The following is a 13,332-nucleotide window of genomic DNA, read 5'->3' as shown; positions in this document are numbered from 1 at the left end:
TTATCAAGTAAATTAAAATTAAGAGATTACATAAAGAAAGAAGAACCCGATATTGTATGCTTGGCTGAAACAAAACTAAATGAGGCAATCAAAATAGACTTGGATAATAGGTATAATGTATGGAGGAGAGACAGGGGGTAAAGGAGGAGGAGGAGCCATGATAATGTCAAGGAAGGAGATGGTGGTAAACCAAGTGGAATGTGGAGACGGAAAAGCAGAAGTACTGTATATTAAGATGCATATTAATAAAAAAAAAGTTAACATTGTAACATATGTGCCACCAAAAACAAATTCATGGACCAATCAAGAATATAAAGACATGATAGATGACACAATAAGGAGTCTAACAAGAATTATTAAGGAAAGGAGAAAAGTGATATTAGTAGGATATTTCAACTGTAAAGAAGTGGACTGGGAAAATTATGAAAGTGGTATAGGGGAAGAAGCCTGGGGAGAAAGATTCCTGAACCTAATGACAGATAATATGATGGACCAAAGAGTAAGGGAAAACACAAGATTCTGAGGAAATGATGAGCCAGCAAGATTAGACCTGGTTTTTACAAGGGTTATACAAATGAATGATGATATAAGATATAAGTGCCCATTGGGAAAGTGATCATGTAATATTAGAAATGGATATAGAAGAGGGAAAAGAAGAGAGATGAATCATACAAAGGGGACTGATTAAATCATAGAAAGGCTGATATTGAGAATCTCAAGAACTAGGAAATAGAAAACTCTGAGGGAGTGCTAGAGAAATATAACTTATTTTTGGAAATATACAAAACAGGAGTCAGGGAATATGTCCCGAAATATAGACCTAAGGAAGAAGGAAAGAAAGATTGGTTTAATGCAAGTGTGCTAGGCAAAAGAGAAAAGGGAATGAGCATGGAAAAGGTGGAGAAGAAATAGAAATATAGTAAATAAGGTAAACTTCAAGATAGCAAGAAATGAATATGTAAAAGTGAGGAAGGAAGAGCAGAGGATCTATGAAAAGGACATAGTCGAAAAATACAAGGAGCAATCGAAACTGTTCTACAGATTCATAAATGGAAAAATAAGACAAAGAAACAATAGAAAGGTTAAAAGGAGAAAATGGGATGGTGAAAGACCCAAAAAGTATGGCAGAACTGTTAAATAATAAGTTCCAGGAGGTCTTTACTAAGGAATCCAAATTTGAAAGACCACAGGGTAATAGAGAGACCATGTATATGGAAGAGATTAATGTAACCAAGCTTGAAATAAGAGAATTAATGAAGGAATTGAATGAAGAAAAGGCAATGAGACCAGATGAAGTCTCAGGCAGAATACTGAAAGAATGTGGGGAAGAACTAGCAAGTCCTATATACATCATAAAATGCTAAGTAGAAAATGGAACAGTATCAGTGGAATGGAAAAGAGCTGAGGTGGTTCCCATATATAAGAGCGGAAGGAAGGAAGAACCTCTTTAAATTACAGACCAGTATCACTAACTAGTGTAATATGTAAGATGTGTGAAAGAGTAATAAAGAAACAATGGATCGAGTTCCTTGAAGACAACAAATTACTATCAAGTAGCCAATTTGGCTTTAGAAAAGGTCGGTCATGTGTAATAAATTTACTGAGTTTCTACTCTAGAATAGTTTATAAGATACAAGAGAGAGAGGGATGGGTTGACTGTATTTACTTGGATTTAAAAAAGGCATTTGATATAGTGCCACATGCAAGGTTACTGTGGAAATTAGAGGAGAAGTGGTTTAAAAGGAAACACAATGAGATGGATGGAAAATTATTTGAGGGGGAGAGAAATAAGGATGGTAGTCAAAGATATAAGTCCAAGTGGAGAGCAGTAGAAAGCGGAGTGCATTTCACTACATGGACAAAGAAATGATGAAGAAACTGATAAGTACTATAATAAGACCCAGATTGGAATATGCAGGAGTAGTGTGGACCCCTCACAAAAAGAAACATATAAGAAAGCTGGAGAGACTAAAAAAAATGGCTACAAGAATGGTCCCAGAACTTGAAGGGATGACATATGAAGAGAGACTAAAGGCTATGGATCTTCCAACATGGGAGTAGAGAAAGGAGAGACGGGATCACATACAAGATTATAAATTGATAAATGGAATGGACCAAGTGGACAATGAGTATCTGATCCTGAGAGAAGAATATGCCAGTTGAAGCACAAGATCACATAGTAAGAAGCTGAGGAAGGGAAGATGTGTAAGAGATATTAAAAAGTATAGTTTCCCGTAAAGATGTATTGAGACATGGAACAGTTTGAATGAAGAAGTAGTGTCTGCAACGAGTGTGCATACTTTTAAAGTAAGATTGGAGACGGGGCCACACGAGCATAAAGCCCAGGTCCTGTAAAACTACAACTAGGTAAATACAACTAAGTAAATACACACACACACACACACACACACAGGAAAGAAAGATTGGTTTAATGCAAGGTGTGCTAGGGCAAAGGAGAAAAGATATGGAGCATAGAAAAGGTGGAGGAGAAATAGAAATCCAGAAAATAAGGAAAACTTCAATACAGCAAGAAATGAATATGCTAAGGTAAGAAAGGAAGAAGAAAGGAACTATGAAAAGGACATTGTCAAAAAATGTAGGGAACAACTGAAATTGCTCTACAGATTCATATAAAGAAAAATAAGGCAAAAAGAAACAATAGAAAGGTTAAAAGGAGAGAATGAGATGGTGGAAGACCCAAAAAGTATGGCAGAACTGTTAAATAGTAAATTTCAGGTCTTTACTAAGGAATCCAAATTTGAAAGAAAACAGGGTAATAGAGAGACTGTCCATATGAAAGAGATCAAAGTAACCAAGCTTGAAATAAAAGAGTTGATGACGGAATTAGATGAGGAGAAGGCAATGGGGCCAGATGAAGTCTCAGGCAGAATATTAAAAGAATGTAGAGAAGAACTAGCAAGTCCTATATACAACATTATAAAATGCTCAATAGTAAATGGAACAGTACCAACAGAATGGAAAAGAGTTGAGGTGGTTCACATATACAGTATAAGAGTGGAACGAAGAACCTTTAAATTACAGACTGGTATCACGAACTAGTGTAATATGCAAGATGTGTGAAAAAGTAATAAAGAAACAATGGATTGAGTTTCTTGAAGACAACAAAATATTATCAAATAGCCAACTTGATTTTAGAAAAGGTCGATCATCTGTAATAAATTTGAGTTTCTACTCTAGAATAGTTGATAAAGTACAAGAGAGACAGGGATGATTGACTGTATTTATTTAGATTTAAAAAAGGCGTTTGATAAAGTGCCACATGAAAGATTACTATGGAAGTTAGAGAAGAAAGGTGGCTTAAAAAAGAAGCACATTGAGATGGATGGAAAATTACTTGAGGGGGAGAGAAATAAGGACGGTAGTTAAAGATATGAAATCCAAGTGGAGAGCAGTAGACAGCGGAGTGCCAGAGGGGTCAGTATTGGCGCCAATACTTTTTCTCATACATATAAAACAACATGCCAGAGGGAATGAACAGCTACAAAAATCTGTTTGCGGACAATGCGAAACTCTGCATAGTCATAAAACAAAAAGAGGATTGTGAAATACAAGATCTAGAAATGGAGTAAAAAATGGGAGATGGAATTCAATGTGGACAAAAGCCATGTCATGGAAATGGGAAAAAGTGAAAGATGACCAGTGGAAATCTATAAGATGGGAGATGGAGTAGAACTAGAAAAAGTAAAAAAAGGAAAAGGACTTGGGAGTGACGATGGAAGAAAATTTTCAGAGACATATAATTTGCTAAGGAATATTGGATTAGCATTTCACTATATGGACAAAGAAATGATGAGGAAATTGATAAGTACTGAAATAAGACCAAGATTGGAATATGCAAGAGTGGTATGGACCTCCTATAAAAAGAACCACATAAAGAAATTGGAGAGACTACAAAAAATGGCTACAAGACTGGTTCCAGAATTTAAAGGGATGACATATGAGGAGAGACTAAAAGCTGTGGATCTACCAACCCTGAAACAGAGAAGAGAGAGAGGGGATCTGATACAAGTTTATAAATTAACAAAATGGATCAAGTGGATAATGAGAAACTTATCCTGAGAGAAGAATATGACATTAGAAGCACAAGATCGCATAGTAAGAAACTGAGGAAGGGAAGATGTCTGAGAGATGTTAAAAAATATAGTTTCCCGCAAAGATGTGTTGAGACTTGGAACAGTTTGAGTGAGGAAGTGGTGTCAGCAACGAGGGTGCATAGTTTTAAAGAAAAATTGGATAAGTGTAGATATGGAGACGGGGCCACATGAGCATAAACCCCAGGCCCTGTAAAACTACAACTAGGTAAATATACACACACACACACACACACACACACACACACACACACACACACACACACACACACACACACACGCACACACACACACATACACACACACACATGAAGTCCAAGTGGAGAGCAGTAGAAAGAGGAGTACCACACGGGACAGTACTGACGCCAATACTTTTCCTCATATATATAAACAACATGCCAGGAATGAACAGCTACATAAATCTGTTTGCAGACAATGCGAAACTGTGCAGAGTTATAAAGCCAAAAGAGGATTGTGAAATACTGCAAGAAGACCTAAATAATATCTGGGAATGGAGTAAAAAGTGGGAGATGGAATTCAATGTGGACAAAAGCCATGTCATGGAAATAGGAAAAAGTGAAAGACGACCCGTAAGAATCTATAAGATGGGAGATGGAATAGAACTGGAGAAAGTAAAAAAGGAAAAGGACTTTAGAGTGACGATGGAAGAAAACAATCAACCGGTAAGCCATACTGATAGAATTTTCAGAGAGCCATATAATTTGCTAAGGAATATTGGAGTAGCATTTCACTACATGGACAAAGATATGATGAAGAAATTGATAAGTACTATAATAAGACCCAGATTGGAACATGCAGGACCTCTCATAAAAAGAAACACATAAGGAAGTTGGAGAGACTACAAAAAATGGCTACAAGAATGGTTCCAGAATTTGAAGATGACATATGAGAAGAGACTAAAGGCTATGTATCTACCAACCCTGGAACAGAGAAGGGATCTGATACAAGTTTATAAATTGATCAACGAAATGGACCAAGTAGATAATGAGAAACTGATCCTAAGAGAAGAATATGACATTCAAAGCACAAGATAGCATAGTAAAAAGATGAAAAAGGGAAGATATATGAGAGATGTTAAACAATATAGTTTCCCACAAAGATGTGTTGAGACGTGGAACAGTTTGAGTGAAGAAGTGGTGTCAGCAACAAGTGTGCATAGTTTTAAAGAAAAAATGGATAAGTGTAGATATGGAGATGGGGCTACAAGAGCATAAAGCCCAGGCCCTGTAAAATTACAACTAGGTAAATACACACACACACACACACACACACACACACACACACACACACACACACACACACACACACACACACACACACACACACACACACACACAGGAAGGAGGAATGCCTTAATCTAATTGATACCAGGATGAAAGAAGTGAACCATAACATCAGGAGGTACAAAGGTCTTTTAGGGAGATAGTGAAAAAGCAGGAAGAGGAAAATAAAGGGATTACGCAGAGGGAAATGGTAAAGGCACTAAAGGAAAATGAGTATGTGGTGAGAGATATTGCTGAAAAGAAAAAATGTGTGATCATAATAGGATTGAGGGAAGAAACTAACAGGAACTGGCAGGACAGGAGGGATAAGGAAAATGACAGGATTAAGTCTTTACTGAACAAGATTTCTGTGGAAGAAGAGGACCTATATGCTGAGGTAGAAGAAAGTATGAGATTAGGAGCTTTTGAGGAAGGCAAGAATAGACCATTAAAATTGAAATTAAAGTCTCAGTTGGCAGCTGAGGCCTTGTTGAGGTTTTGCTTGGAAACTTAAGGACTCTGAGGAAACCAAAACAATTTACATAAGAAGAAATATGTCACAGGATGAGCGAATGAAAATGAAAGAGCTTGTAACTGAAGTGAAAGAGAGGAATGACGAAAGACCACGCTATCTTAGCTGTTGGACTTTATGCAATTGCACTGCAAGAGCAGAACAAACGAAAAAGGAAGGCAAGGATTTGGATGCGAAGGTGGCTAGCAAGAAGGCAAGAAAGAAGCTTGTTCAGGAACTTGGTCCAGGAGCTGTCCCTCGAAGATGAGGAAGGCTATAGAAAATTCATGAGGCTGAACAAACACCAGTTCCATGAAATTTTGGAGCTTGTGAGATCGGCAATCACCAAACAAGATACAGATATGCGGAAGGCTGTGACAGCAGAGGAACGTCTGGCAATTACGTTACGGTATTTGGCCACAGGTTAGTACAACATAAACTAGCAAGATTACATTATATATTTCAAAGAGCCTTACCTACATTTCATGCCTTTATTTAGGAAGTGTAAATCTATTAACGGCCTTTAATTTAATTACCATGAAGTTTATTTTTAAGTAATTGGAAGCTAGGATAGGTTTGGTATGGTTAGATTAACCTAATATTCCCAGGTAAATATACAGTTTAAGATATTCCTTATATCTACACCTACCCCTCAACCCCTCCAACAAGCTTGGGGGTCATTGTGCGGCATTGGGGGCTTTAGGGAGGGAGGCATATTTCAGTTATATGGACTTTGAAAAATGTAGGAAAATCTCCCTATAAGTTACTGGAAGTCCCTAGGTAAAAGTGCAGAATAGGTTAGGTTAAGAATGCTCATTAAAACCTTCCTGCATGTATTAAGGACAGTTAGTACAATGTATAGTACCAGGTGTTAGGCTGATACTTAGCCTAACCTAACCTAATGTAGGTTAGGTTAGGTTAAGTTACGAGCGCTCATTTAAACCTTCACTCATGTATTAAAGGTAAAATGTGGAACAGTTTAAAATGTGGAACACGCCGGAATACATGTTATATCATGTATATAGGTACAAAACCTAACCTGTATTCCAGCTGTATTCTGCATTTTCCGCCGTGTTCCAGTGTTTGCCCAGACCGAACTTTTAATTAACCCCGCCACACTTGAATTTCACCCCACAACTAAACAAAGCCTCAAAATGCATATGTGCATAGAACAATTTCTACTTAGAATAACTTGTACTTTCACCTCTAGAAGTATTTGCATAAACTCGTGTTACACAGCAGTGTCTGCAGTGACCATGATCGACCATTAACAGAGAGTTCAGAACCAGCAGTTAATTCTCTCACTGCAGGAGCGAGAAAAAAAAACAGAGACCTTCGACTAGTCCTGCTGAAAATGTTCTCAAACTCATCGGAGAGCGCATCACATCTTCCCGGCCAGAGGATGAGTTTGACATTGTGGGAAAAAATGTTGCAACAAAACTCAGGAAAATGACAGCAGATATGCAACTGCTTCTCTCTCTCTCTCTCTCTCTCTCTCTCTCTCTCTCTCGCAGAAAAGTTAATAAATGATGTATTGTATCAAGGCCTCAGTGGAAAACTAACAACAAACATGGAATTAAAAGACTCATCAACACCTTATTCTTTCACTTATGTTTCACCATTAACTCCTCTCCAAATGTCTGTCCAAGATGATAAACCTCAGGGGCAGCAAACTACAATAAATTACATATAATTAGGTACTCAAACTGTATCTATTTTGTGCTGCTTTGCACACTAGGACAATAATTTCATTTTCTTTTTTCGCATAACAATGTCATTCCAATAAAGATATCAAAAGCTGATTATTTTTTAATGTCCTCACCAATTGTTACCATTTCTAGTAGCTAGTGTAACCTATTGTACTTACTTTCATGTAGTCTGCTTGCAGTGCCTTTCTTATTGCATCACATGTCTCTGGTATAATGCATCCCAGGGCTTGTGGAGAAATGCATGTCGAAAACTTCAGATCTTCATATGATCGACCTGTTGCCAGGAAGCGGAGTGTAGCAGTTAGTCTCTCATGAGGTGATATGGCCTTGCGCATACATGTCTTGCTTTTTAATAAAAGGACTTACTAGAGACAGCAGCGTCAAGTAAGTCTGTTCATCCATCCTAAGATAATTGAGCCAATCTACTGGTTCTAATCTCAGCTCCTCCAGTAACTTCAAATGTGACAGTCCATCCCTTTTCAGCAGCCACTCCTTGGTCCATACTCTCCTCTTTCTCCTCTTCTTGGTCTTCTGTAATAACGTCGCCGCTACAGCTGCAGCCGCAAGTAAATCCAATTCCTCTTTATCTAAGGGAGATGCCATGATCTTCACTCCGCAGTGTCTCTCTAGAACTGAGAGTGGCCTTGAGGCAGGACTGAATAGTGTGTGGGTGACATTAGGTGTTCAGGCGGCCGAAGAGGCCGCCTGAGTGTGTGTGGGGCCCTTTATGAATACGTCACAAGGTTAGAGCCTGTCAGAGATGGGCTAATATCTAAAATGTGTTATTTTGTCTCACTATGACCACATCATTCGGTATGATGGTTTGTAGAATATGGCCCACATCAAAGAATTAAACCAGTCACGTACCTTAATTTTCTTGACATTGTTTTTTTTCTAATTAATCTGTGTAATGTGAAACAATGACTAGGTTTTTACCTAGTGTTATTCCAAAATCACTTATTCCCAGCACTTATAAATCGAGAAATCCCTGTATTGTGGAAAATCAAATTTACCCCAAACTGCATGGCAGAGATATTCAGTCTACCTGTCCTTTAGGGGTTAAATACACTTATCTATTTTACTACAAAATAGAGTCAATAGAGTGAAATGAATTACTTAGATTGAGGTGTCAAATAGTATCCATACTAACTTACATTAACCATATGAGGCCAGTCTTATTAAATATGGAGCTCGAGCCCTAAGGGACTTGAAGCAAAGACACTAGGTGTACTTTGATTAAATGCATAACTTTTAATAATACAATATATACAAGTAACTTACCAGCAGTAAACATTCCTAATTGAGGATCCAAAGAGTTCATACTCTCTCCCACTGAGATGAACTGGCTTTTATGGTGTCTTCTCAGTTTATGTTTTTCATTTTGAGAATCCTGCAGGGTTGGGTGATCCCTCACTGCTTCTACTAGACTCATCTCAACTTCTCTCATCCCTTGGCTGGCCATCACTGCGCTTCCACTGTGATGTGGTCTTTGTTTACACCAGTCAGGAGATAAAATATGTAGTCCTAATTCTAAAGGTGCTTTTCTTTTTTATTTTAATTATTTGTAATCATTATACTATTGCAAGTCATGCAAAAAATAAAATACTTATGGCAAACTATTTAGTTTTTTCAATAATTTACATAGAATGTCATTTGACTGAAATTTTTTTACTGAACACAGCAAGAGAGAGAGAGAGAGAGAGAGAGAGAGAGAGAGAGAGAGAGAGAGAGAGAGAGAGAGAGAGAGAGAGAGAGAGAGAGAGAGAGAGAGAGAGAGAGAGAGAATAATAGAAGATTGCTAAATAGAATGAGACTGAGTGAGAATAAAATGGATGCAACAATTGACAACTCATACTATAAACATTGATGGTGGTTCCTGTCCAACCCTGGACAAGATATTCACATCAGTAGACAGACTGCAGTATCCTTACCTTGTTCTAATGGTGTCTTGCTTGCCTGTAGATTCCTGCTGGTTGGGGAAGAATGGCTCATCAGGGAGTCCCATAACCTCATCTTCTACTTTGATCTCAAACTCTTCTTTCACTTCCTGCATAAACTGACCTTCCTCTCTGAAAAAAAAAACCATATCATTTGCACAGTTCTGTAAGTTTATTATTTTTTCTTATCAATGTAAGAGGAGAAAGCTGGAAAATGGTAACAATAAATAAATAAATAAATAAATAAATAAATAAAAAAAATAATAAAAAGGCCCATTAAAAAAAAAAATAATAATAAGGCCCATTTAGTTGCCAGTCCCCTTGCAGGTCTGAGCGGGTTAGCCATAAAAAAGAATGAATGGCTTGAAACCTTCCTCTTAAATGAAGTCAAGTCATTAAAAAATGGAAATACAGAAACTGGTAGGGAGTTACAGAGTTTACCAGAGAAAGGTTGGAATGACTGAAGTGCTGGTTAACTCTTGCATTAAAGAATTGGACAGACTAGGGGTGAGAAGAAGTAGAAAGCCTAGTGTAGCAAAGCTGCATGAGGGGAAGCATGCAGTTAACAAGATCACAAGGGCAATAACAGATATTTCTCAATTTATGCAAGGGATACGTTCCTGAAGTGATCGCGTAATGTAACAATTGCATAAAGTGAACATTACTGAACTGAACAGTATACTGTTCAAGGGTTCACTAAACCAAAGCAATTTTCCTCATAGAAATTAATACAAAATAGATTAATCCATTACTGGAAGACCTGTATCTGGGAGAGCATCTGGGCATGCATCCTGCAGTCCCTACAGCACATATCCTATATTAAACACTTGTGTGCACATCTCAGCTAGAATAAACTAGGGATCATCATTGTTACAGTAACAGCATCTAATGACAACATCTGCATCTGAAAGAGCAACTTGGCATGCATCCTGCAGACCCTGCAGCACATATATAAAATGCTTTTGTGGACCTCTCAGCTAGAATAAATAAGGGATAATCATTGGTACAATAACAATGTGTAATGACAGCAAGAAAACATACACTGACTGTCCTGATGATGTTTATCATGCATCACTACTTGTCCTGGAGTTGAAGCACATCTGTGCTGTGATCAGCTGTGATAACAATATGGTGGCGCAAACAAACATCTCATGGAATCTCGTAACTCTCAAGATTTGCTTTACCAGCAAAGCATCTTGACATTGTGTTATTCTAAGTAACCTATGTAATATGAAAAAATGACTAGATTCTTTTACCTCATGTTATTCCAAAATTGCATATTCTAAACACGCATAAGTGGAGAAATGCCTTTAGCATGAAAATAGTGGTAGAAGATAGCAAGAAATGCAACATTCTGGCAGTGAGAAAAAGGCTGAAGATAGTCAGTCAGAGAGAGGAGTTGATAAGAAGCTTTTGATTCCACCCTATTTAATAAAACTAAGTGGAACCCCCCCACACATATAAAGAGCTAGCAGTTGAGGAGGGGGGCGATGAGAGAAACTGGTGGAGATGCCTCAGAATGCCTAATTTCATAGTAACTGTTCTAGTAACACATAAGATGGGAAATTTCCAGTTTAAATTAAGAGTAAAGGACAGACCAATGATATTCAGTGTAGAAGAGGGAAACAATTCACTGAAGAAGAGATAGTTGAGTTGATAGATGGAACAATTGAATTTTCAAGGCAATTCTGAATACTACTAAGTTTTCTCTGCCCCAATCTAAAACCTTAGAAAAATCAGAAGTCAGGTGTTATGCGGTGTCCCTGCAGGATCTGTTAACTTCTTGACAGTAAGTCATCTCTGAAATGACATGGAAAAGTGTAGGGTGGCATCATCAGCATAAGAATGGAGAGGGTAAGAAGTTTGGTTTAGATAATTAATGAATGATAGGAAGAGAATGGGGGATGGGACAGAATACCGAGGAAGACCACCGTTAATAGATTTAGAAGAACCATGGCTGTCTACTATAACAGCAATAGAACAGTTGGAGAAGAAACTTGACATAAAATTATAGAGAGAAGGAGAGAAACCACAAGAGGGTAGTTTTGAGATCAAAGCTTTGTGCCAGACTCTACCAAAAGTTTTTGATATGTCTAAGACAACAACAAAAGTTGTGCCAAAATCTTTAAAACAGGATAACAAAGACTAAGTAAGGAAAACCAGATCACCAGCAGAGTGACTTTGACAGAAACCACACTGGCAATCAGATTGAAGATTGTGAAGTGACATATTTAAGAATCTTCCTATTAGAGATAGATTCAAAGACTTTAGACAAGCAAGAAATTAAAGCTGCATAGGATGATAGTTTGAAGGATTAGAATGGTCATCCTTTTTATAAATAGGCTGAATGTAGGCAAACTTTCAGCAAGAAGGAAAGGTAAAAATTGATAGAGTTGGATGAGTTTAGCCAGACAAGGTGCATGCATGAAAGCCTTCTGAGGATTTAGGCCAGCTAAGGAGTGGAAAACATTATGAATAATTCTTATCAGAGGCATGATATAGTCAGAGGGTGGAGGAGAGGGAGGGACAGACCCAGAATCTTTCAAGGTAGAGTTAAAAGCCAAGATTTAGGAGAAGAGTTCAGTTTTAAAACTAATGTGATGTTAGTGGTGCCATTAGGATGAAATAAAGAAGAGAAAGATGAAGAAGTAAATTTACTGGAAATGTTTTTGTCCAACTGGCAGAAGTCTTGGAGGGAGTTGAATTTTGAAAGATTTTGACATTTTCTAATAATGAGTGTTTGAGAAGTTAGGTAAAGAACAGAAATGGCACAATTCCAGGTAGAAATATAAAACACATGAGATTAAGATGATGAAAGGCTCAAGTACCTTTTGTGGACAACCTCTCTATCATACGTATATAGCATGAGAACAGGTTTTAGATTGTTATGCCCTCAGTACACAGAGATTGGTCTTTGACATAGAAACACTAATAATTATGTGTATATAGCTATAATTGCAATGCAATGATCCATAACTGATGCCCACAGATTACACAGATTACTTGACTTCCTTGACAAAAGTAAATAGAATACATTATCAGAAGTACTTGCAGTAAATAAATACAGTGGTACCTCGAGATACGAAAACTTCTGTACACGAAAATTTAATTTAACAAAATGATATGTGAAGATTTTTTTGCTTCATATTAAGAGAAATTACTCAGCATACGAAAGATATGAAACAAAACTCAAAATTTCTGCGCGCATAAATTTTTAAATTTGTGCCACACAAGTTGTCTTCTTGCACAGTTTAATGACATTTGCCGGAGTCATTTCAGGAACATATTGAAAAGTAGGCAGAAACAAAGTTCCTTGGATCGCTATTTTTCAAAGGTTTCCTGGTCAAGACGGCCCCTGACCACAACGGCCCTCCCCATTTTTACCACGACGGCCTCATATGTTTACCCTAACGGCCCCATGTTTACCATGACGACCCCACACCAAATTTTGGGTTATTGTCCTCTTATTTCTTTCATTATGTTAACACATTAACCGTGGATGGCAATTCAGCATTCCTGAGACAGTGTTTTAGTATGGAGCGTTAAAAACCATACCGTATTGGTACACCAGTATACCTTATGCATATAGTGTATATATACGTATACAGGGTGTAACACAACTTTCTGTAAATATTGAAAGAGATGAGAAAACATGCATTTCTAAGCAGAAAATGTTATATACAGGCAACCCCCGCTTAATGAAGCGGTTACGTTCCTGAAAAATCCTTCATTGAGCGAATGTTCGTTAAGCAAACCAATTATAATAAGTTTAACCCCTAA

The 13,332-nt window shown here is 37.5% G+C and overlaps 1 protein-coding gene across 3 annotated transcripts in view; it reads right to left on the bottom strand.

The window, feature by feature from the left end:
• Positions 1-13,332, bottom strand: part of LOC123518147 — a 77,632-nt gene that overhangs the window by 27,884 nt on the left and 36,416 nt on the right. Inside the window, exons 4-6 of one of the 3 annotated variants that reach the window (XM_045278845.1) lie at positions 9,547-9,684; positions 8,897-9,102; positions 7,774-8,247 (exon numbers count right to left, since the gene is read on the bottom strand). In XM_045278845.1, the coding sequence (XP_045134780.1) occupies positions 7,925-8,247; positions 8,897-9,102; positions 9,547-9,684 (667 nt within the window). In that variant the 3' untranslated portion in view covers positions 7,774-7,924. Of the gene's footprint in view, positions 1-7,773; positions 8,248-8,896; positions 9,103-9,546; positions 9,685-13,332 lie in introns of those variants that run through there. The other 2 variants (XM_045278843.1, XM_045278844.1) reach the window with 2 other exon arrangements.

The sequence above is a fragment of the Portunus trituberculatus genome, chromosome 43 (assembly GCF_017591435.1).
Source record: "Portunus trituberculatus isolate SZX2019 chromosome 43, ASM1759143v1, whole genome shotgun sequence".
NCBI classification, from domain to species: domain Eukaryota; kingdom Metazoa; phylum Arthropoda; class Malacostraca; order Decapoda; family Portunidae; genus Portunus; species Portunus trituberculatus.
This window is presented reverse-complemented; position numbering and strand designations above follow the sequence as displayed.